At 41.9% G+C, this 26,467-nt stretch overlaps 1 protein-coding gene across 1 annotated transcript in view; it reads left to right on the top strand.

Moving 5' to 3' along the window:
* Positions 1-26,467, top strand: part of T265_07114 (hypothetical protein) — a gene marked incomplete at both ends in the record, with an annotated part of 68,961 nt that overhangs the window by 12,320 nt on the left and 30,174 nt on the right. Inside the window, one exon of the mRNA XM_009172557.1 lies at positions 10,538-10,578. Within this exon, the coding sequence (XP_009170821.1) occupies positions 10,538-10,578 (41 nt within the window). The remainder of the gene's footprint in view (positions 1-10,537; positions 10,579-26,467) is intronic.

The following is a 26,467-nucleotide window of genomic DNA, read 5'->3' as shown; positions in this document are numbered from 1 at the left end:
CCGCTGCATTTAGTCAAGATGGCTTTCCAATATTCGTGCGTTACAAACGTGAACGAGCTGAGACTATTTACTCGACTCGCTGCACCGTCAGACACCTATTGAATGGGTCACTTTCATTCATGGCAGTTCTTACGGTCTTCCGCGGCTTGTGCTTTACAGTGGCTACAATATTCACTTTTCCCTCAGTAGACTGTTCAATGTAAACGTTGGATTCTGGTGCATAGTTTATCCCATCAATCCTGAAAAACACTTTCGTGTTAGGCCTCGTTGCCTATGACGTTGTACAGCTCGGAGGTAACCGTCCAGTGGACTCAGCCTTAACAGCTGTTCAAACATTATACATCTTGTTTAAAAAAGCATCCTTTTTGCAACACAAATTTAAGAAACGGATAAATTACCAAAAGGGCTACTGCAAGTTTTACCTGCTTCAATCAATGGTGGAATAAAAAAGCCACAAACGTACCTTGGAAAACAGATGTACTTGGTCCTGAAAACAATGTGTGGAAAACCTCATGTTAACGAGCAATCTTTCTGTTGGCTTCCGTACGACTAACTTCTACATGTGATACCAAAATGGCTGCATCGATACCATCCACAAGCAGGCAAGTCCCGAAAACATTCCCAGGTCAACAGATTTCCATTTGTTCACCCAACTGGGCGGTTTTTCATGCCCACTTAATAAAGAAGGCAAATGAAATTAATACCTTAACGAATTACGCTCATTTGCGAGAGACTCACCTGGAACCCAGGTGAATCTCTCGTTTATGATGTTTTTAGGCAACTGACGCCCCTAACTTTATTTGGCACGATATTTAAAATATGACGATACATGTATAAACGTAATAAGGTTGTTAAAAATTCTTCAACAGCCTACGACAGGTTTCTCCCTTCTTGGGGTTCATCAGGTAGACGCAGTCTTCAAGTTTCCGTAAATCTTATGTGATACGTGCTTAAAAACATCATAAACGGGATATTCAGCTTGGTTCTAGGTGAGTCTGTCGCCAAACCAAATTTTTTTGCAAATGACTATTTTGCTAATTCCGTGTGTTCAAGTAGGACATAAGGTTGACGGAAACTCGGCGAATGACTGATGAATACCAAGAAAGGCAAAACCAGTAATAGGCCGTCAGCAACGTTTTGAGTAGTGCACTACATCCAGAACATGAAACATATTGTTTTTATTAGTGATGTACTACTCATAAGTTCGCTGAAAATCCGTCGACAGCCCACGACCGGTTTCGCCCTTTTCGGGGCTCATCAGGTAGGCGCAGTCCCCGGATTTCCGTCAACCTTATGTTCTACTTGAAACCAAGTTGCACGAAATTAGTGAATATACACTCATTTGCAAACTAATTTGGTTTTTCGAGAGACTCACCTGGAACTCAGCTGAATCTCTTGTTTGTGAGTGAATTTTCGCTAATTTCGTGCAATTTGGTTTCAAGTAGACTGTAAGGTTGACGAAAATCCGGGGACTGCGTCTACCTGATAAGCCTCAGGAAAGACAAAATTGGTCGTGGGCTGTCGACGGATTTTCAGCAACCTTATGAGTAGTACATTACAAATATATACATGTATCGCGATATCTCGAAGGTCGTAGCGACTGGAACGTGAGGCGGCCTGGTGCAGCACATTCAGTTGCCTGAGAACATCACAAACGAGAGATTCAGCTGGGTTGTAGGTGAGTCTCTCGGAAAAAAACAAACTGGTTTCCAAATGAGTGTATATTCACTAATATTACTGTTTTCTCTAACCAAAACTAACCACATCAAGGAAGCATAAAGTGCTTTTCAAATAACATAATATGCACCACGAAATCGACAGTGATTGGGGTACCGGGAACTTGGATGCACGAATTTAACGTGTCTACTTAGACTCTATAGGAAGTGTTTGTTGGCAGGAGATGTACAGGAGCCCGAAACTTCGACGGAATACTCCAAACTGTAGGCAGATTTGGCAGCCGTCTTCATGCGATGTGTGTGAAATCTTTTAAAATGAAAATGATGTTTATTCACAGGCTGTACGCCTTCCAGTTTGGTCCATGTACTTGTGGCAAATACGGCGAAGAGCTTGTTGATGTTGCTAGATAAACGTCCTTTAGAAAAATAAACAGGTGTTAACTTACCTGGGAGAACAGTTTCACTTTGCCCTGAAAAAATAATCAATGAATAAGGGTATAATGAAAGTTGAAATAAGACACGGTCTAGAGCAATACACCTGGTTCTAATCTGTCCAAAAATGACCACAGAAAGGACGAAGTTTGCTCCACTGCAGTTTGAGGTAGCTTCATTCCTGAAGTAGAGCATCTATCACCCGGTTCTGTCTGACGAAAATCGAAGTTGTGGCTTCCCTAGGGAAGTAAACTTCACTACGGAATCAACTTAGAAGACGTGTCAATTGAGGACAACCATTACGCTGCGCTGAATCATTAAAATGCAGACATTTCTTGATCACCAGGATTTTACCAGGAGGAGCATAACGAAAAAAATTGCAGGTACTGTGTGTAACATTCAACAACAGTCACTGACAGTAGGGCCCAAGATTGTGGCTCGTGCCATGCGATTCGGACTAATGTGTCGCTACTGTTACAGGGCGTTTCGATTACATACTTCTCTCCACTTTAACTACTTAATACCACATAGTAGGTCGGCAGGATGTCGAAATAAACCCTCGGAAAAAGGTTTTAGCAGGTAATGTTGTCCTAGAAGATCAAATTCTGGTTTTGATTCGTACCAAGTTATTGATGAATTCAAGAGAAAGACGTCTGTGTGTGTATAAGGATAAGGCAATGTGTCTAATAATCCTCAATCCATAAATGCTGCTAATGGGTGTTACTGACCATTTTGCAAAGTAGTCCACAATAAAAACAACCCAGCTTTTAAACGAATACCCTCACTTGCACATAAATTCAGTCTTTTTTTGATAGGATATTTAAGCGCATACGGTTAAAGTGGTTTCAGTTGGATGAGGCTAAGCCTCTAATCCAGACCAGCTTCCTGCGAGAACGATGTTATTTTTCGAGGCCTGTCCAACTGAGCTTCAATCAAAACATAAGGTTGAGGGAAACCTGGGAATTATGCGGGAATTAAAAAGGTGGATGGCTACAAAGAAAACGAGTGTTGTTCAGCATTCCAAATGTGAAAGTGGAGAAAGCTACAAAATTATGGATTTGGCTGAACTGCTTGAAAGCTTTCTGTTATATCTTCTGATTCGCCAATCTGTGGTATCTACTGCTGACCCGCTTCAGTGCCCAGTGCCTGAAAAAGACTCACAGAGGGAACACAACAGTTATATTCCGAACAAGCGGCTGCGAGAGCGTGAGTGCGTGCGAGTGCAAGAGCAAAAGTTACAACGGCCCGACGCTATTTAATGGGGATTTTCTGACATTGATCCAGGCTGTCTGATAGGCGTTAGTGAACACCCGTCAACATCGATCGTGCCTCTATGAAATCCCTGAACGCTGGTCACATTCGGTCGTGCTTCTGTGGCGTGCGTGACAACTCATCAGCTTTTACTGAATTGATTGAATGATTGACCGGCCTGGATGCTTGCCTGTTTCCCTATTGAGATTTTGATGAACCAGTAGGTCTCAGGCGTTCTGAGGTTACTTTCAGGAACCTGACCTTCCTGACCCTTTCTGCTTGCCCTGATATGATATGCAAACGAGCTGTAAGAAATAGTTAAATTCAGCGTTTAGAGGAGGTCTGATTCCGCCTCCTCGAAATTGACAAAAGTGCTGTTGAAATTCCAACAAACTTTGACCAAATTTCCTGTTTGATTCCATAAATATCGGATTAAATTGAACCTGAGGAGGACCTCAATCACCAAAAGTGTAAGAAATTCACAAATTCAAGACTAACCCAGGGCTGCTTGGGATTGTTTGCCTACAAATAGCAAATTTCAGGCAATAACAATAACTTGAGTCATATTTTCATGAGGGCGACTACTCACAAGATTGCTGAAGAACTCTTCGAATATCATAAACGATAGATTCAGCTGATTCCCTCGTGAAAACCAAATTGATTTGCAAATGAGTGCTTTTCTCGAAAACAATCCAATTTGGGTTTCAATTAGAACAAAAGGTTGGCGGAAACTCAGGGACTGTGCCTACCTGATGAACCCTAAGAATGGCTGTCGAAGAGTTTTCAGCAACCTTGTGAGTAGGTTCCCTCATGTCAACTGAAACATGAGGCGGCCTGTATGAAGCATATTCGGTTGTAGAATATCATAAGCGAGAGATTCAGTTGAATCCCTCGTGAAAATCAAATTGATTTGTAAATTAGTGCATTTCTGGAAAACTTGCATTATAGTTAAAATCATATAACAAATAATGTGGCTCCACTTGAATCACATTAGTGTTGGTTTGATTACATGTGGAGTTCCGCAGGGAGCGGTATTTTGTACAACGTTTTACTGTATCCGGTAAAAATAACTAGACATTATAACAATTCACGAGGTTTGTCCAAAAAATTGTGAGGAGAAAATAGAGAGTAAGAAAAAACAATCTGGTTTTGTCCGAAGAACGTGAATGTTTACAGACTTACCGCGAGTTGATTTCTTTCCACCGCGGCCTGCAAATAGAATGCCGAGTCAGCGGGTGATTGATTGCCTTTTCAACCTCATATTCAAGTACATTACGAACTGTACTCATACGTGCCACCCTATAAGTCAAATGACTATACCGCGGTAGCACACTTTCGGTGCTCAGCTGTCCATTAAACGCAATCACCTTGGGAGCAGTAATTGACACAAGATTCACTCAGCACTAAGACGCACCCAATGGGCTGTAAGAGTACCTTTGTTTTTGATCACGAAAGGTATTCATTCCACCAGAGGTAGAAGTGATCTACGGTAAGTCTGCAGACAGAAACACACGGTGTTTGTGTCAAAAGCATCCGTAACTATCTATTCCCGAAAAAGGGTCAGCTAAAGACACCGCCCAATAAAAAATTAAACAATGGCAATCAGATTTCGGGTCTATAAATGTCTGGTGAGTCTGTCGACGCTATGAGAAAACGCTGGAGTTTTTCAGCCGAAATTTCTCCGGGTATGTGAAGTCATCTTCGGGTATCTGAGGCATTCGCAATTCCCCGACCAAATGTCTCAACTCTTAACTGTTCAGCTGTGGCCGACAATGTAAGCGGGATTCGGCGCCCTTCACCTTCCAGTTACATAAGGTACACTGCGTGGATGCGTGTTCACTGACTCCTCAGATGGAAGTTTGGAAGACCTGAGAGATATTATGTCTCCTGAGCTGTTTGTCAATACCAGTGTAACGGTGATACTACTGGTGGGAGGGTATGCGAGTAGTATGTCTTCTCATAAATCCACTCTGCATCTCTTGAAAAGTGAGATCTATTGCGGAATTTGTGGAGTTGCTTTGTAGCATTTGCTTGCAGTTGAGCCACAGTCAATGAATATCCAGAAAAGTCTGGAAAGACGCCTTCCAGGAGGAGATGGATATTCAGTTTTTGTAAACAAGATGCATATGAGAGTTTTGCTTCCCTGTTTAATAGTCTGTAACTGTTCAGTTGGCATTTTCTAATGAATAACTGCGCAGCGAAGGCCTTCTTCCTTTCACCAGGAAGGTTAGATTCCTAAAAGTAATCACTGAATGGCCGAAATCTACTGAGTCCCTCAACTCCGCAATATGCTGACAAGACTCACAACGCCCCCTCAATATGCAGCGTGTGGCAGCCTTGTATCAAAATCAGACAGCGCGAATCAGCGTTGGACCAAGACCAGTGTCCGTCCAATAAAAATAACCTGTGGCCGTTGCATATTTGGCACTCACGCTTTCGCAGTCACTTGTTTGGACTAAAGTTGTTGTGTTCCTTATCGGCGAGTCTTTTTCCGGCTCTGGGCGCTGTAGCGTGAGCAGCATTCAGCTACAACAGAATGGCGATTCAGCAGACATAATAGTCGACGATATGAGATTTGTAAAGTTTCCACTGGGAATTTATAGTTATTGACAAGAAATAGCACTCGCCAGCCATACTGCCACTTGCGCTGAGCTCACTAGGCCTGTCTCATATCGATTAGAAGTGCGCAACCAAATTCACGTGACCAAAATCCACTAATAAAATCGATGGATTTCTCCTGGACCTCGTCACCGGTTAGCTTAGGCAACATTTTCACGCTGTGTGCTGTCAATTGTGCTAATGGTTATCGAAAAACGCATTCCCCTCAGATTAGAAATTACTGAGTTTTCATTCTGGTTGGTATTAACTTCGACGCAGTGTACATAATATGAAGAGTTTTGCCTCATTATTCACAGTGTCATGGTCGAACTCATCGGGTGGTCACTGTCTGTTGAATATGGTTTTCTTACCCAACCCAGGCTAGCTTTACTTGCGGGTATATTTGCATTTTTCGATTTCACTTTTAAAATATGTGCATTCAAGTGCTGTGCAAACTTTTCGACTTCTAAGCTTCGTCATTATTTTTCGAAATAAGGATGATGGGAAAGAAATCTCCAGGTTCCGTATCAGTTTTCGTTAATATAGTCGGTAGAAAAACTAGTGGGTATAGTTCTCTGATATCAGACAGGTGAGCAAAACAAAGTGCAGAGATGGTTTTGATCACTCACTTCCAGAAGCGCGACCGCGCTTTGCTAAAACCAAAAAATTAGACCAGTCTGATTAGCTACTCTGGATTCCGGGTGTAAATCAATGAACCATTGCAATAAAATACTTGAAAAGTAGAGAACCGGCTAAGCATAGAACGAAGAACGTCTCAGTTGGGAGAAGGCATATTTGTTCTTTGACTGATTAGTTTAGTAACCCTAAATTTTTAACAGGAACCGATCAAATAGGGGAGGCCATATCCGATTAGTCCAACGAGGTGGGTGCACTTCACGGAAAAAAATCACAATGAATATCAAGCTGGTAGATGGTTTTTGGTTCATGCCACCAAGAAGATATGTACGCCAAGAAGTCGGAAAACCTGAGTTGCAGGTAATAGATAGTTTCATACCTGTGAATTAGTACTAATATTACCTATGAAAAGAGCAAAACCCTCTGCTGCAAAGTTACTCACTGGCGAACACGAACCAAGTGGTTAAAAACCACTGGACATGAAACTAAACATCTCATGTGCATAGAGGTTTCAAAAAGTGAACGCCACTTGAACTTTTCTGCGCGTTCTTTGAACTTTAGACAATGATGAAGGAACACTTTCGAACAGTTACAATTTCCGCAATAAGACTGAGTTTCCGTCAGATACGTGGGCGTAGGCTTGGCAACGTGAAACAGACTGCTTATTAGTAGTATACACTGTCACCCTCTTGCTAATTCGCAACTCATCATTTCATGGTAACGAAGGTGTTTATCATTCTGGATTAAATGAAGTTACATCGAAACGAAAGCGGCAAGTACGGTCTCGGCAGGATCACCTTTAGAGTCATCTTTATAGTCATATGGTGAACACAAACTCCACATCTATCTATCTATCTATCTATCTATCTATCTATCTATCTATCTATCTATCTATCTATCTATCTATCTATCTATCTATCTATCTATCTATCTATCTATCTATCTATCTATCTATCTATCTATCTATCTATCTATCTATCTATCTATCTATCTATCTATCTATCTATCTATCTATCTATCTATCTATCTATCTATCTATCTATCTATCTATCTATCTATCTATCTATCTATCTATCTATCTATCTATCTATCTATCTATCTATCTATCTATCTATCTATCTATCTATCTATCTATCTATCTATCTATCTATCTATCTATCTATCTATCTATCTATCTATCTATCTATCTATCTATCTATCTATCTATCTATCTATCTATCTATCTATCTATCTATCTATCTATCTATCTATCTATCTATCTATCTATCTATCTATCTATCTATCTATCTATCTATCTATCTATCTATCTATCTATCTATCTATCTATCTATCTATCTATCTATCTATCTATCTATCTATCTATCTATCTATCTATCTATCTATCTATCTATCTATCTATCTATCTATCTATCTATCTATCTATCTATCTATCTATCTATCTATCTATCTATCTATCTATCTATCTATCTATCTATCTATCTATCTATCTATCTATCTATCTATCTATCTATCTATCTATCTATCTATCTATCTATCTATCTATCTATCTATCTATCTATCTATCTATCTACTATCCTATCTATCTATCTATCTATCTATCTATCTATCTATCTATCTATCTATCTATCTATCTATCTATCTATCTATCTATCTATTATCTATCTATCTATCTATCTATCTGTTTATCGATCGATCTATCCACCGATCAGAGCTCAATCATCCCCAGAGCTAACGAAAGTGCGGCTCAATCGAAATGGCAGTCTTTGACGACATCAATCGTTGCATCTAAAATCACTCAATTCAAGTTCCAACAAAACCGCCATTAATGATTGTGGTTAAAATTATGTAATTACGTCAGCAGCGTAAAAGCCCAAATAATGTACACAATTTCAAGGCAAACCAATATCTGTTCTGTTTTGTAGCCTTTTTTGTTTAAGGGCTCCTGAACAAAGGCAGAAGGCATTTCACCTATTCCGAACAAAGACTGATGCCAGTCGGTTGCAGTTTTGCTTGTGTCTGGAGCTATGCAAAACAGCGGCAGGCACTCTATTGGAGAAAGACTGAAACCAATTTGTACGCCATCGAGTAAGTTTGATGACATATTGTCAAGTACATGGCAACTACGTCGGATACGTCAAAACTCCAGGAAATATTTTGATCGATTTCTCTCACATCATCCTTTGTCAGCCGCTTGCTAGAACGTAGTTTGGCTCATGAAGCCTTCAGTGCACAAACCATTCGAAGAGTGAAACTAGGAAACAACTCTGACAAGATAGGATTTTGTAAGTAACAGTTTCGTGAAAGAAACTTGCCTGGCATTTCAGAAGCCGCCGATGTTTCTAAAAAATAATTTGGAAGAAATTTGACCGTATTAGGAATCGAGGGATGAGTGAAAAAACCAGTCGTCTTTCCGAGACCCCAAGTTGTTTACAAAACGCACTGATCTAAAAAGTTTACATCTAAATGTCTCTCTCTTTCGTCATGCACTACTCATATTGCACTCATAGTGCACTACTCAGCAACTCTCCAGTAACCTTATGAGTAGTGCATTACGAATATGCATGTATCGCGATATCTCGGATATCGCAGCAGCTGAAACATCAGGCGGCCTGGGGCAGCACATTCAGTTGCTTGGAAACAGCACAAATGGGCGATTCATTGGGGTTCAAGATGAGCCTCTCGCAAAACCAAATTAGTTTGCAAATGAGTGAATTTCGCTATTTTCGTGCAATTTGGTTTCAGGTAGAAACTCGGGGTCTTAGCCTACCGAAACCGTTCGTTGGCTGTCGGTGAATTTTCAGGCTACCTTATGAGTAGTGCATAACGATTCAAGCTTCGATTTTTCATATTGCCCACCGTGGTAACCAGCAACCCATATCACGCTGTTTTGCGTCCCATCATGTACACCCATCCTATAAGATTATAGAGTGCAACGTGTAAATTTCCGTCTTGACATCAACGTCACTGTAATCAGCATCATAAAGTCAAATTGTGCTATAAAAATGGTACTCTTATGCAGTGCATGCCTCAAATGGAGTATGCCATTCATACCGAAAGTTGCTGTGTCTCGTTTGTGGATGCGAATGCCACCTGGCGTCAGAGTAATTTATGCTACACCATGTTGTATTGCCTCGACCGTTGCATTATCAAGTTAAATGAAATCAAACACATTTATACATTAATGCACCAACAAATTAGTCGATGAGAACCAACAACTGGTTTTCTGTATTCATACGCATTTGTCTGGGTACCGTGATCCACGTTTGCTCGTGATTCGTGTTTCCTGCAAGCGCCCCTATTGGTTGCCCGTTTGCCCTTGTTGTCTGTTGGCCGAAGTGTGCAAACTAGTCCTAAAGCCAGGGTATTTGAGCTGTCTATCAGAATAAGTATTGGGATGCTTGTCAAAACGATCGATTATGTACCGTTCGTTCAGTGAAAACACCATTTACAGTCACATGAAGAGGGATCCTTCAACTACGAGAGCTTCATCATTGATTAGGGTAGGACCGAGTAAAGCAAACAGAGGCATATACGTGGACCTATTCTGAATTCGTTCAAAGGCAACGCGCTTTTATTTCCCCCCAAAGAAACCCGAAAATTGGGACTTTAGACCTCAAATAAACAAGAAAAGACACATTAAATTTGAAATTTTGTTTACGAGGAGGTGACGAATTGTATCTAGACCGAGTCGAAATAACTAGTCTGTTGTGGTAGGTGAGCAATCTGGCACAACTCACTATTCGCGTCAAACGCTCACAGCGGTTTTCAAGACCCCTTTCTAGTGCACTTGTATAGAACTCGCAACAATATGTGGAATTCTGGAGGATGAACTGACGTATTTCACGGGTAACGTAGCGACACTACCACTCTTTTCGCCACCTTTATAAATGAACATCGATTTTCATAAATATATGATGAGTTTTCCTGTTTTTTTCCTTGTTAAGACAGTAAAGATCCCAAAGGCAGTGAGTGCATCACTAAACAGGTGAGCACACTTCAGTGATGTTAGGTGTATGAGGAACACAAAACTTACGGAAATCTCAAAATATATTGTAAACATGTTAGTATCCCCGTTCTAACAGAAGAATTAGGTTTGACCGGAAGTGGTACACAAAACCTGTTGCATAGAAGGATCTAGTGCTTGGAAAAAGCAGTTAATTTGGTGCATATTCAACATACCTCCCTCTTGGCGTTTCCTAGGCCGTTCTGGAAAGAGCAAGGCAAACGTACAGATCAACTGATAAACAGCAGTATTCCGGTGGACATTAAGCTCAAAGAGGCTTACTTTAGTGCTTTAGAAAAAAAGTCGTTTCCTTTTACAGTGTGGGACGAGATGGACCAAGTGGGTTAGAGTACGAATTTACTGGCCGGAAGGTCCGTGGTTCGAACCCGGCCTTTGCCTCTCGACTTCCCCTATCTAGGCTTGGACAACCTGGCAGTATCTCAGCCCTCGTGGCATGGTAGCTAGGCACTGAAAGGGTCCTACAGTTGAATGGTTTATTCTTATATTATTTAGCAGTGTGCTTTAAATTTTCAGGTACCTATCGAAACACTGACTGATTATTTTACGTACAGACTTTTTGTTGTCTTTGGGCAACAGTGACATCCAAAAGCTAAATGGCCGTACATTGTGACCTTTGGTTTTCAGCGATCAACGAAGGGTTTTGTATGCAGCCCTGTTATTTCGTGCTGTAATACTGTTATGTCTTCAAAGTATGGGCTTCCTGGGAGGGGATCCCTCATACCTGTCGGACGGATGCATTTTCAGTGAATATCCTTTGAATACGGCACCTTGTATTGTACGCGCATCACTACGGCGCGCACTGATTTAACCTCCAATGGTGACGAAATATTTGCAAGCTAGTTGCCAAGCTTTACGAACGGAACAGTGACCACCTATTCAACTACGATGAACTCACCCGAGGTTCCCACACTCCAGTGCGTATCAAACTAATAAACTGGCTAACTACGAGGGTAGCTGGGATACTTTTCAGTAAAAAAAAACCTAGTCAAAAAATCAACACACCTCAGAGTCAGAGTCGTATAAAGCTTGTCTAAACAATCGAGGTACATTTAAGAGTATTCTGGCCCTTTTCTGGCACATGCAGAACCGGCTCGTTACAATGCTGACATTCGAAAGTAACCTTGTCGAATACTTATAATGATTTTATACAAAACAACGGTAGACATGTGTTCTTACTTTTCGTACTCTGTGTTTTTCCACCTCTTCCTCCTTTATGATGTAAGAGAACAGTAGAAGAGAGTTTTGCTCTCAGAACTGATTGGATGAAATCAAATTTATGCAGGTGTTTTACCAGCCTGGAGTGATTACTAAAAATATCATTGCCAGTTATAATTTCGTGCGTGATTCACTTCCTCCAGGAGACAAGGTCGAAATCCTTAGTTTTTGTGGTACCAAATTAAGTTCGAGGGAAAACAACAAACTCATTATCAATTGAGATTCCATCCTGTAATAAAAGTAAATTTACGAGGGAGAGACGGGAATAACCGTTGAGTTGTTGATCCTTATTTGCAGTCAACGTCACCACGGATTGCTTGAACCTTAAATGAGTTGTGAACTTGCAACCTCCAGGCCACGAGTTTAAGTACGAGCGGCTGTCCAGCAGTATGATTGGCTATCGGGACATCCTCCAATCACAGAAGCCATATCACATGGCCACGTGCTGACTAACTGGGACGGCCGGTCAGTACATGACCACGTGATGTGGTTTCCGCGACTTATTCCCAATTGTAGATCAGTTAGTGTGATTTGCAGAATGTCCTTTTCGTTTGAATCAGCGTTGATTTACGAGAACTCGAATGAATACATTCCTCAAGTGATAGCGTTCGCTGAATATTTAACAATATGGTTCTCCAAAATGGCTGCATTTGCAACAGGCTTTGCAGATTTTGAACTTGATGACAGGTGATTTACTTATCTTCAACCAAAAAGGCACCCATGTGATACTTGGCGTCCCTCAGCTAAAAATTATCTGCACTACGCGAGTGGGAATTGTGGGTCTTATTCGGTACCGTTCGACATATTTGTGCTGTAAGCTCCTAACTGATCGAGGGTCATTCGCAACATCAGAGAAAGGCCACTGATCGCACTGGCCTCAGCCTCAGCGAAGCGACTTTTAACAGTGACGAAGCCTTTCAAAACGGATGCGCAGTTTGAATAGCTTTGCATGAGAAATAGTTAACTGTTCTACACTCGGCAGACATGGTCCATAATCAGGGTGGTTGGTGGATAAGGCTTGTAGCAAGTAACATCAGTTTGTCACAAATACATTCAGTCTTCAGAAAAGTTCCTGGTACACTATGGTATTTTGGAGAAGAGCTTGCCGAGTCTGCCTTCTTGGTCCGTCAGGAGGAATTTTGAATATATCAAATTGTTTTGTCTAAGGCTCCAACTACTTCCACTTTAAAGATTGACCCGGGCTTTGGGCGTTAGTATACACTGTGCATTTTGGGTGATTGCTTTTCACCAGAACGCTAACTTGGGAGGTTGTAACCGAGAAATAAGCTGAGGAACCTGCTGTTAACACGATTCTACATACTTCGCAGGTTGCACTGGGTAGGACGTGTCCTTTACAGGCCAGTAGACTGCCTACCTCAAGGTTACATGCTGAGTGGAAGTGACCGATAAACTTAGAGTTAATGACCGGTCAGCGAAGTACGGAAACACTAACCAGCAAAGTGAGTCTGGTTAACAATTGCAAGTTAGCTCAACGTTTGTGGTGCGAATTTACTGACCGGGAACTCTGTGGTTCAAACCCGCCTCCTGCATCTCGACTTCTACTGTCTAGTTTTGGGAACTTGGCAGTTTCCAAGTCCTCGGATTTCCTTCCCATGGCATGGCAGCTAGGCACCGAAGATGTTTTTACGTCAGAGAGTCTTAGGACCATACGTGGAATAAAAATGGTTCCATCATTGAAACGTAACTTGGAGTGAAACTCCAGGTTGTTTAATAGACGGCTGGAGAAAGGGGGTCTTTGCAGATTCCCGAAAAAAATGAGCAATGCTGAACTTAGCGTTATCGGACTTCTTCAGCACACTCACTGAGTTTAGCTGTTTGAATGCAAGTGATGAGTGTTCTCAAAGTAAGTCTTGAGATGGGAGAAAAGAGATCAACAGCCACACAGACCGATATTTCACTGGTACGATCCTCGTGCGTACCACCGCAAACGCACGAGAACAAGTGCTCAATGTGCCGTACTGCAAAATATTCATTCCATTGGTGGGAAATGTTCCGAAAACTCTGAATGACCTCTAAGACGACTCACAAAATCAAGCCAGCATACATCGCCACTTACTGGTTGAACCTTGCCCCCTCACTTCCGCAACCACTTCAGGGGCTACAAAAAAGGAACAGAGTTACGCAAAATAATCGCGCTGCGATTGAAGATTCAAGATATGATCCTTGACTGAATATCAAACTAAAACACTTTACCGTCTACGAGAAAACCCTTAATGTAAGTTGGTCGACAATTGTATACGACCACGCACGCTTGCTGTTCCAACCAAATCTGGTCTCACACTTTCAGTAATGTCAAGTAAAACATTTCCTTTTGCGAACTACGTTTGCAGTTCAAAGACAAAAGTGACTAGCCACTTTCGAACGTGTGAGAGAGCTTGTTGTGTCCAACTGCTGCACCCGCTAGAGTGCCTTGGTGTCGGAAAAACACTGGTCAACAAGGAACAAAACAGCCTTATCACGAACAAGCCAGTACATAAGTTAAAAGGGACTTCGTCCTACTTAAAGTGCAGGCCCTCCGATCGGCATTTGTTGAACGCCCATCATCATCGACTGTGCTTAAATGGAACGCCTGTGTACATATCATCGTCTGTAGTGTTTCTGTGGCACGCCTGAACGCTCGTCCCCCGTTGCTGAATTGATTGATTAATTGAGCGTTCAATTGATAGCTGACTTTCCTCAAAGATATCGATGAAATTTTGGAGCAGAGAGCACCTTTTCTAAACGGAACCAGAGTAAAAGTCATAAGATTTCTTACTGCCAACCGGTGAGCTTAACAATTCTGTTTCCCACAAATATGTTTTGTTCTGGTCGGGTTACCCAGCAAGATGTCAAAAGCAAACAAAGTCTCGTCAAAGTCTCGTTTGTAACGCTTTAACCAAAATGTACTTCAAAGTCGATATTAATGTAAAATGCCGAAGTGAATTCATTTTTATTCCCATATGCCTTTCCGTACAGGTGACAGTTCCATGAATTCTTGTCCGCTTATATCTGAGTATGCTGCTACCGAACGCATGAAAATAACTTGAACCTCTAACGCATTTGTCTTCTCCATTTGGACTCACATCATCCGAGGTCTTTTCTTGATTCCCACTGCCTATGAACCAATTTGCAGTGTTGACAGCTTTCTGGAATTACTCTGTGTAGTATCCGACCGAGCTTCAAACACTCGAAATCTGGTTCACCTGTGCCGACCTCGGAATGTATTGGTGCTGAATTAAGATTCTGGACATTTCGCAATATTCTGCAATTTAGCCCAGTCGTATGTGGACTTCCTTCCTAACTACTGTTGTAACGGTGATACTACTATGGGGAGGCATGTGAGTAGTATGTTTTCTTCTCGTAAGTTCGCCTTGCGTCTCTTGAATAGGGAGATCTGTTGCGGAATTTGTGGAGTCTCTTTGTAGCATTTGATTGCATTTGAGCAACAGTCAATGAATATCCAGGAAAGTTCGGGAAGACGCGTTCAAGTAGAAGATGGATATTCAGTTTTTGTAAACAAGTTGCATATGAGAGATTTGCTTCTCTGTCCTATAGTCTGTAACTATTCAGTTGGTTTTTCTCTAATAGACAACCCCGCAGCGAAGGCTTGCTTCCTTTCACTGTTAACAAGTAGTGCTTTGGGTTGTCAAAAACTGTATTATCGAATTACTCCCCTGTTTTTGTGCCATCTCGCCAACTACCTTCATGATATTTGATTTCAGTGATAAGGTAGGAATAAGGATGGACTCGTGGTTAAGTTAGTACACGCGAAGCCAACAGGACGACCGCCGTCAGTACCGTTTCGAAGAGGGAGATCATTCCACGGATGCAAAACATCTGTGTTACATCAGCACAAGGAGAGTTACAGAGACGGTCCACATCAATGTTTAGAGACATTGTCAGACATAGCCTGGTGGCGCCCTCAATGGCGCTCGTGCATCCAAGCTATTGCCTTCAATGCATAGCTCCTTTCCCGAGCCCTCCACTTGACATCCCACTGACAGTGCTGGATTTATGCACCAATTTATCACCTCCCGCCTACAATGCTCACCTACCTACCCGGTGCTGGATGTGAACGAAACTGCGGCAGCTGCAACCACTGTATGACGAGCACAACTGACAATGATGATGATGGTGATGATGATGATGATGACAGAGAGAAAGCTCTCCAGAGCAAGAAATCAAATGGTGATTTGTCGGCTGTGCCAATGAAAAGCAAAGACACACTAAATTATGTGATATTCATGTAAACAATAGCCCCATCGTCCGGACAGGACACAACACGAAGCCCTGAACAATCCATTACGCGGAATCCTAGACGATATAATTAAAAGTCTTATAGGTGAATGAAGGCTTGCTCAATTTGCAGACCATTGTCCACAAAGATGGCAGTTTTAATCGACTCGCTCTGATTGATTTGAACATCAAATTGACAACTGCTCGTTGACCGGCTAAGCTCGTCAAATTCCCCGTGGATGCCAAATGCAAACTAATTGGAAGGTTTGCTGGAATGACTCCAAGAAACATAGAATTCCATCCAACATGTATTCCGTATTCAGTAAAGTTACTGTCACTGCGAGAATGCTGGAAAGCCCGTTAGGCACATTTAGGCTCATGTCCTTGAGGCATATTGATTTACACCACCATCCCGATCGATACGTTATTTGTGGTGAATGGTAGCCAACCTGCATAAAATGAGCCACATTCATTGGAAAGTAAACAATGACACCGCAGCTAGAAGTAGAGAGCGAGGGGTTTGGCATTCCTTTGAAAGTTAAATATCAAGGAAAGAAAGCAAAGTTCTCGGCATAAATGTTTCTTGTAAGGAAATCATTCCCATGACATATTGGTGAAGGATTCTGGTGAGATAACTCTTTTTTGTGGGAGAAAATGTATTTGAACAAATTCGGGTGCAGAAAAATAAATCACAAAGTGTTGAAGGGAATCGCAGGGACAAGTGCTTACAGCGCTAGTAACAGTGAACTACTCTTATTTTAAGATTGTACTTTCTAGTTTTTTTCCCAAAGTACACTTTGAACGACGGAGTAAACGAAGTCAACATTCTAAGCCTTATTCCTTCCTTTTACGTAAAATCTGTCTCGAAGTCGGTCGCACTGAGCTTCATGCGGACGTTTGGATACCGGTGTTACTCATCATTTATTCCAATACTGTACACTATACATATGTATACTATGTATACCAATGTACTGTTTAAATATTATCTGAAGTGTGGTACTATAAGTAAGTGAATATACGTGTACATGCGCGTGTAATTAGTCATGCGAAAAGTCAATCACAGAACTTCACTAACTTGGTGGAGAGTCTTCTCTTTCATCATCTTCGATTTCTATCACTAAAATGAAAACGAGAGGCACGGTTGCCAAAAAGTTGTAATGAATCTATTCTCTATCCCATAGCTGAGCGATAGTAACGTGGAATGTTGCACTGAATCACAAAGGGCGCCCGCTAACTGCGTTGAATGTTTCCGGTTTGAACTGCATTTTGAAACTGTTGGCTGATATTGTTATCTCAAAAAATTGGATACTAAATAGAAGTTGAATGTGTTACAGTGGAATTTAAATTTGGTCCTTCAATAAGGTTCTGAAAAGAAATCTAACGCTAACCGGCGGCATATTTAAAGGCCTGAGACAAACAGCTGGCTCAGCTGCTAGTGCTCAGCCAGAGCGAATAATGATCCATTGAAAAATCGTGAGGTATTTTGTAAACTCGTGGTCTAAGGGCAAACTAGTGCCTCGGTCCAGGAGACTTTTTACTAGTTCTGGTACGTTGCCTAAGAGTGAATGCCATCTGGACACGAGATTGGTACTGTATCCCCCTGAAACAGAACGGCGTTATTCAGACATGAGAGGACGGGCCATGTCGTACCGACCACGTATGTTGACCTGACATATAACACGACAGGCCGATGTTCAAGCTGAATAAATTCCAAACCAGCAGTTTGTTTGTGCTGAAATGGAATTTTGAACAGGTGATACAGTTTGTGAACCAAAGAATTCAGCCAAAGCAAACGCCAACCCGAACTATCCAATGAGTTAATCAACTGTGAAGCTAATGGGACAAAGTATACCGGGTCTGCGGTGTCACGGCCAATTAGCACCGGAATTTACGATAATTCAAACGACCAATCATATTGTGGAATCCCTCTGTTTGAGAATGAACACCGCTCAACTACACACCCAGATCGGCGAGTGCCTGGCCAAATCAAAGTTGCCAAACAAACTACCAGCTATACCATCGAAGCCAGGTATCTGGTGTTCTATTGCCTTTTCAGCGAAGACACCGGACAGAATTAAATTCTCTATAATTCAGCTTCTTTCGCCAGATAAATGTATTAATTGCACGAATTGGATATATCTGCTGTCCAAAAGTCACGCAAAGATACCTTCTGATTGGGAAAACAATAAAAGACTATGATCAAATAACCTATCCCGAAAACCCTCCGAAAAAACTGCAACCAAAAAGTTGCCCAGTGGGTTTCGAGCGTGTGTCACGCTACCTGACTGGGAAGTCTTGATTGGCGGGTTAATCGATCGTCACAATCAGGACAGTTACTGGGTCGTCGGTCGATGGGGCAGGCACACCAGTCACATCGCTCAAGTGTGAACACGATCGCCTGTTCAGACGTGAAAGTTCATATGCGTTGGTGGAGTAGTGGTTTCACGTTCGCCTCGCATGTCAAATGTCCGGGGTTCAAATCCCGGCACGGTCACGGGATAGGCACTGCTGATGAGCTCTAATAAGAGCGATACTCGGGTCCAATGCTTCCCATTGGTGTGGACTCACCGAAATAATTACGACAGAACAGGAGGGTGGCTGTTCAGACGAGGACGATGTGACTACGAACAAAATACCTATCCCGCAACCCCCAAAATTGCAAATAAAAGAATGATTTAAGATACTGATAAGTCAAGCACCTTATGGAAACACGGAGGAGCTAAATGCGCCGTAAGTTTCACTGTTAGCGGAAGAATCTTTACCAGTGGTGACTAACACTTCTCACCAGTTTTTTTTGGCGAGAACTGCGAATGTCGTTCTCACAATCGTTTGAATGGTCCTCTTGCTAACCCGGCGCCATTATCCCAGACAAAAGAGGAGATGAACCACCAAAATCCTGTTCCGCTCTTATTACGAAAAATTAGCAGTGCATATCCTTGGATGTGCCGGGTTAAGAAATCCAAAGTGTTCTTCAAATCTCTCAGCCAATTACAACCAACCAACTTTTGTCTATGAATAATCAACAGAGTTTCGACAAAGTGGCGAACAATTCTTTGCATCCTGTCTGTCTGCGAAAATTTTTCTAAGAGGATGATGTGGGTTCTGTCTTGTAGAAAGCACCAATGATGATGCAATTAGATGCTCATGGAAACCGGTATTGAAGTGAAATATCTTTAGACTTTGTACCAAATCTGGGAATGATGTAAATGCGAATGTACGGGTGAAAATACTTTGCATTTTTAGCCTACAATGGATGTAGCAAATACGAACTTAGATTCCGACTTAATACAGTAAACAGTGAAACGGTGAGACAGATTCTGACTTGGTACGCTTGTACCGAGTCTCGTTTCTGCTAGTCAATGATTACCAGAACGCTTATTCACTTGCTGATGACTTGCTCTTGACCGAAAACCCCTCGAATGTCTTCAGCTGAATCAGAGAATGGACGTGATCACCAATAGAACAGTGAGTTATTCCTCTTTGTTGATTTCCAGCTCAACTACCATCAGTTTGCAAGCCTTTCCAACAAGTCTGCTAGCCCAGATGTTGCATTATCACTTATACCCGTGCCATACAATAACACAGCCCTTACTGTAGTCTGGTACACACGACCCTTAAGATCCAATAGATGCCTTTTTGACGTCACAAGTGACGCAAATTAGCAAACGTGATTCAATCCTTGGAGATTCTTGCACTGGCTTCTTCAGACACACTGCCGTCGGAGCTATTGCACCTGCCGGGGTATGTAAAGTTTTCCGTGAATGCCTACACATTCGGCAACATTTTCAACACACTCGGCTTGGAGGGATTTGGTCAAATCTATTGAAAGTGAGTGCAGTGCATTACAAACTTAGTATACGGAAGTTGCTTAGTTCGATTTTTTGTTATCCTAGATGGGAACCGATGACCACAACTTACCTGGGGCATTTGTGCTATCTGCATAAACAGAAGAGAAACTTTATGAGCTCTTTGGCTTGTTCGCCATTTATACAACACGGCTAAAATCAAGCTGACATAAAAATAGATGAATTCGGTAATGTTTTGCGGTGTATGAATGGTTAAAGTATAGCTTTTCTCCCTCGACAGAAGTGGAAGCCCCCGAATCGAACGAAGACTGAATGGCTGTCGCTATTGCTCTACCATCGGGGACCAAGTGGAACTGGTTCGCCTCATGCATTGATCGTTTCTCGAGGGTATAAGGACGTGCCTGATCTGAATATACACCCGTTCGAACATCACTTACGCACAGAACATCGGTAGACGCGTCCTGCCTTGGATTAGTCCCTCCGGTTGGTCATGCCGTTGACAAAAACACGAGACGGCGTCAATACGAGTCAAATAGCTAAAGTACTAAAATGAACTAATCAGGTAAAATCCTCAAAAATTCAGTTTATGTCGAGGAGTTTTCAGCAACCCCATGAGTAGTGCATTACAAAATATATGTGTATCGTGATATCTCGAATATCGTGGCGACTGAAACATGAGGCGGCCTGGTGCAGCGCATTCAGTTGCCTGGAAACATCAAAACGAGAGATTCAGCAGGGTTCCAGGTGAGTCTCTCGAAAAACCAAATTAGTTTGCAAATGAATGCATATTCGGTAGTTTTATTGTGTTTTATCTTCTGATCACCACAGCAAACGAAACAAGGGTGGTTGTCTGTTTACACAATAAAGCTTACTTTCATACTGGAAGGCTCGAATATATTCACTTTCTTGCAAATGAGCTTACGTAGTTTACATTGATTACGTTATTCCAGATTCGTCCTTTTACGTCTTTTCTTTACAGAAAATCCCAGACGTTTTTCAATCAGTGATAACTCACAACGACAGAATGGAATATGAGCTGCGGTAATGCAGTACGGAATCGCGAAGTTCACGATGCTGCGCGGGATTTTCCTTTGCTGAGAAAAGGGTTGGTTGGACGACTGAACGGACACAATTCTCGCAACCAGTCATATTACCAAAACCTGTCCTAGTTACTTTTGAAGCGACTTTAAGCCAACTCCGAAGGTCACTTCATTAAATATATTTGAATGAGTGGTGCTTGAGGTCGTACCTAAGTAATTTGTGGGAAAACTTGGCTTCCTAATTTGTTTCACATCGAACTGAACGCCTCAGTCTTACAGCTCACTGGATCTGTACGGAGGTCAGTCGTCCCTAATAACCGAACACATCATTTGAACGAATGTCACGTGCAGGACACGGACCGATCGAAGGCATGCCCTGATTGGCCAGAATGCTAGCCAATCCGAGCCAAGCTTCTTGAATTGACGCTTCGCCCACCTCACGGTGATTCTAGCACGACCTTGTGGGACACTCTGCGACTACCCTATAAATACAGTTTTAATAATTTTCCTTGGTCTCCATAACAGGGCTGTATAGACCCACTGTGTACTACCGTCCAGCAAGTTACAACACGATCATACTTGTGTAAGATTCTGTATGGCGAATGTATGGAAGTGTGCATCATACCAACTGAAACATGGGGCGGCCTGTGTGCGGCACATTCAGTTGCAGATTATGATAAACCAGAGATTCAGTTGGGTCTCTAAACCCCATTCCATTGATTTACAAATGAGTGTATTTCTCGAAAACAGTCTAATTTGGGTCCCAGTAGAACATAAGGTTGACGGAAACTCGGGGACTGCGCCTACATGATGGGCCCTGGTCGTGGGCTGTCGAAGGGTTTCCAGCAACCTTGTGAGTAGTTTCGCTTGGTTCGTTTTTTGGATGGTGAACAATATTGATGAAGTTGATGAAAACTTCGAAAGACCACGGTTGGTCTTAGTCTTCTTTGGGTTCATCGATTTGGCGCAGACCTCAAGCTTCCATCATTCTTATGTTTCACATTTTGGAGAATTATCGAGACGAATGGATGTGAGAATTGACCCAAAGTTAGCGAGCGGCTTAGTTCACTGCTAACTGAACCTTATCCTATTGGTATTTTCCAACTCAACGGAGTACACAAGGACTGCCCCATGTTTCAGTAAACTGCCGAAGAGTTTTCGCCAACATTTAGACTGCGATGTCTCATACTAACTGAAACACAACAGGGCCTTCGTAGTGTAACTTTGGTTAGAGAACACCATAAACGAGAGATTCAGCTAGGATTCATTTCCGTTTACTGGTTCCATCAACTCAGTTATCAGATGTTTGTTTTTCGTACTTTTTGGTAATTAAATACATTTTTTGAGAATATATTTCACTCAGTTTGCCGAGAATCTTTCAGCTGTTCATACCGTTCCCCCGATGTTTCAGCCTAAACCCTCCTATTGTCCTATCACTTCGTTTACTTGCATACTCTCCTAACACTGCCCTTCAAAAACTTTCTGGATGGTTCTCTAGTTCTAACTACAAGGCACGCAGACCGAAGCTAAAGCAAACATAATCATGCAATTTATACACTTTGTGAGTATTAGCCATGTATAATGATAGTATTTGGTGCAGAGAGCCTCAACCTCCGCCTAAAATATCGGCAGTGGGATACCGAGTTTTTACTTTTGCTACAAACAAGTGCGCTGTCCGCTTTCCATTCAAGCTAACCGAGTCCCCATCGCTTCTTTACAATGAGCCGCCCACCGAGCCGCATAAATTCAGGTCCTCAAGACGCGATATTGTCTCTTCAGGTCGAGTTACCGGCCCATCAAACCGTTGGTGACATGAGGAAAAAACTTTCACACACAAATCTGATTTTTACAGGAGAGTTGACTGAGTCCGGCTGCATCATCTGTTGATAACGGTCCCTCCTTAACCAACCACTCTCCCATCAATGGAAATAACTATCTGGTTGGTTTTTACTAGAGATTCAACTGAATTTCTTGTTGACGATGTTCCTTTTCAGCTGAATGTACTGAATCAGGTTGCTTCTTATTTCATTTGGTACATTGTATAGGTGTACGCACCGTTCGCAAGGTTGTTGGAAAATGCTACACAGCCCAAAACCGGTTTTGTCTGACTTGACGTATTCTCCAAGTTTTCATAAAACACGTGTTGTACGTGAACCCAAAACTGGTATACAAAGAAAGTTGTATCATTCAGGCGTTCCTGATTTTGTTTACCCCTCAAGTGGACTGCATTTAGACTTGTACCATCTTCCCTATCTGCTTTTGGTTGACGAGAAGATCGGAGCAGTTGTCATACCTAGTTCGTTCCTGTACCGCAGTTGGTGAATTGCTTCGATTCCATCGAAACTCTGGTAGTCAGCATCGTTTTCCTTGCTTCTACAGACTCCTATGTCTGGAGGATATTTCGTGGGGTAGATAATACCCTAATTGACATCTGCCTTCACATTTCCAGTTTATCGATAGCTTTCTACACTTTCTGATTCCTCTATGAACAAATGAATCCATCTTTCTAACCCTCGACTGTTGTGTACCAAGTGATACTATTATACGTCTCAAACGAGTCGTTTTTTTTGCCGTCTGAAGGAAACTTGCTGGGCAACATCACCAGTGACCGGTGGCACGACAGCCATGAAACGCAAAGTTTGGCGTTTGTGATGAACCGATCCGTGAGTGTGACAAATGAGAAGATATTACATAGTTGGTACTGACTTTAATCGTTTAATGACGTTTAATGACGTTTTAGTTCAACCAGTTTTTTTTACTGTATTCCTGCATGTTTCCTTTCTCAGAAGTTCTTCTTTTCCATGTATATAGAATGGTTTTTGAAATGTTCCAAAGACTAATGACCAATGGGACACCGTGCACTCAGCAGACTGCAACAGAGGAACTCAAATATATCGTGGAACTTTTGATTGGCATAGTGAATTGCATTCATTCTGTGAATGCTAAACAGAGACGAGTTGATGACCCCACCTTATTCGATCACTTGTACATATGAGCACCGCTGATACCCAATTGAACAGGTTTACTGTGAAACTTACCAGGGAACGCAAGCTCTTCCAAGGTTCGTGCTGTAAAGCGAAATGAATTTAGAAACCGATATTTTTTAGTGCTGCGATTTGTTTTCCATCATTCTGTAAGACAAAAATTTGGTGCTTGTATATCCTAAGAGGAATTTTAGTTTTATGGCAGTCCGGATAAATAACTTTAGGCCGGTTAGATTACTCCGTCAAGGAGCTGGTACCGGGTTTCATCTATCCCCCCGGGAGGACCTCCCATCTAACGTGGATTGGCCTGAGTAGGAATAGCTCACCTGTTTGGGGAGAATCCCTTAGCAACATCCGTATTGCTTCTGATCTTAAATTACCGGAAAATTGTCACTTCGCAGTTCTCAGGACGAGGTAAGTTGAATTCAGTTTTACGTGTTTCATTGTGTCCCAGTTACAGCCAGCAGGTCTTACTGAGAAGTAAATCGACGGTACATTAACCCTGAAGTAGGAATCCCCATATAAATCGATCAGCAAGAGCAGAACATTTTTTCCTTCATCTTGTCTGTTTGTTTTTGGAAAGATTCCCTTCTCGCTGGCTTTTCTTAAACACATTGAATTCAGTTAAGTGAAGAGTCAGTTTGATCGTGGTTCCAGTAACCAACAAAGCGAAAATCGAGGTCGATTATTATTCTTCTTTATACCCCAATGTGAGACAGTGGAGTTGGACGTTTTTTTAACACAACCATTCAAACTTTTTAATCCTTGGTATCTGAGTTGAATCTGTATGCTTCTCATTGATAAAGGTTTGTCGAAATCGGGAGAAACTAGCATTTGGTCAAAGAGTGTGATCAGCCTCGTTTGATCTGGAACACCAAAGCAATTAAACTACCATGGTCGAGTTAGACTTGCCTAAAATGAGTAGCATCCGTTGTTGTCTTAGTTAGGGCCGTTCTTCCTATACTACTAAAATGAGGAATCTCAACTTGTATTTATTGTTCTCATTTACATAAGGTATGATTCAGTAAAAAATATAGTTTTTGTGTTATTCTGTTTGTAATGTGTGTGTGTCCTCAACTCGATCTGGGATGAGGCAATCTTTCAGAAAACTGTACGGCTGTAGAGTCAAAATTAGAAAAAGGAGCGTTTCCACAAGACTTATGCTGGGTGAGTATGTAAACACCAGCTGACTTTAATGATTCTTGTGTCTCTGGCATTGCACAATAATTGATCGAGGTCACCCAGCCGAACTGTTCTCTTTTGAGCACTCAGAAAAGCATTAAAAATTCGCATGGCACTTTCTGGTATGCACTGCTCAAAGTAAATATATATGCGAAACTGAGCTGGCAAGTTTTTAAATCATCAGCGACCTCCAAATAAGGCATTTTACGAAAAAAACAAGTGTTTATACATACCTCCTGGTACTAGAAGAGACGGAGAAAGTGTTCGATTGTCATTTGCTATTTTAAAGTCAATTTTAAAGTTTGGTAGCTCTCACGAAACAAATAGGTTTCTCAGATTAGTTCAAGTTATTCTGAAGTTGTTTTGATCGGTTCACATCACCTTGACTAAAAGCAAGTACACGAGTGACTCGTTTGATGATTTATTTTATTTTCAGCTTGGTATGGCACATCTAAAAGTCTTGGATAAATGATTTTAAGCGCTCTTCTGCCACCAAGCCTTAGTGACTGAATAGGGCAGGGACCACCACAAGCGTATCGGAATAGTAGTCTTCAATTTTCTTGCAGACAATCTGGTTCGTAGAGTAGTTTCTTGCTTTGATGAGCAACCCATGATGAGCTAGAACATTTTTCTGTGTGAATATTTTGCTGTGTTAATCCTAACCAGTCCATCACGAGAAGATTGATCTTAACATAGTTTGAGGGTTTGAGTACGTACGTGACCCACTGAGCTCTACTGGGGGAGTCTCTCTACAGTCTTACAAACCAGGTAGATCAATAGTTGGAAGTCTGAGCAATCCAGAAACCTGGCCCAACGTGCTTGGGGTTGTAACACGCGTGGAAACTATTCACTGAAGAATGTTAGTGCACTTGGTTTTTCCGCTGTCTTGTAGTCAGGTTTTTTAACCGAGGATCCCGACCGTCATTCAGTCTGGGCCTTCACACCCCGGCAGTATCCCAATCCAAGAAGTATGACGCTGATGAGGGGTTGTAACACGCGTGGAAACTATTCACTGAAGAATTTTAGTGCACTTGGTTTTTCCGCTGTCTTGTAGTCAGGTTTTTTAACCGAGGATCCCGACCGTCATTCAGTCTGGGCCTTCACACCCCGGCAGTATCCCAATCCAAGAAGTATGACGCTGATGATGGTACTAGATCCCGATATAAGTTTGCAGCTTAAATTCGTTGGCAGGTGACCCGAGGCTTATGAAAAACAAATTCATTGAAATAATAACAGCTTGAGAACGAGAAAAGTAAAAAGTGAAAAAACGGCTTCGAGACCACCAGGGGTGGAATGCAAACTTAATCGCTCATCGATAAGTCAGGGAATGTCCTTGCAAAGGTGATCGATAATGATTTCAAATAAACAGCCCTTGTTGTATATTTCA

Source organism: Opisthorchis viverrini (genome assembly GCF_000715545.1).
Source record: "Opisthorchis viverrini unplaced genomic scaffold opera_v5_161, whole genome shotgun sequence".
In the NCBI taxonomy this organism is placed as follows: Eukaryota; Metazoa; Platyhelminthes; class Trematoda; order Opisthorchiida; family Opisthorchiidae; genus Opisthorchis; species Opisthorchis viverrini.
Note: the sequence above shows the minus strand (reverse complement) of the source record. Positions and strands in the feature narration are given on the sequence as shown.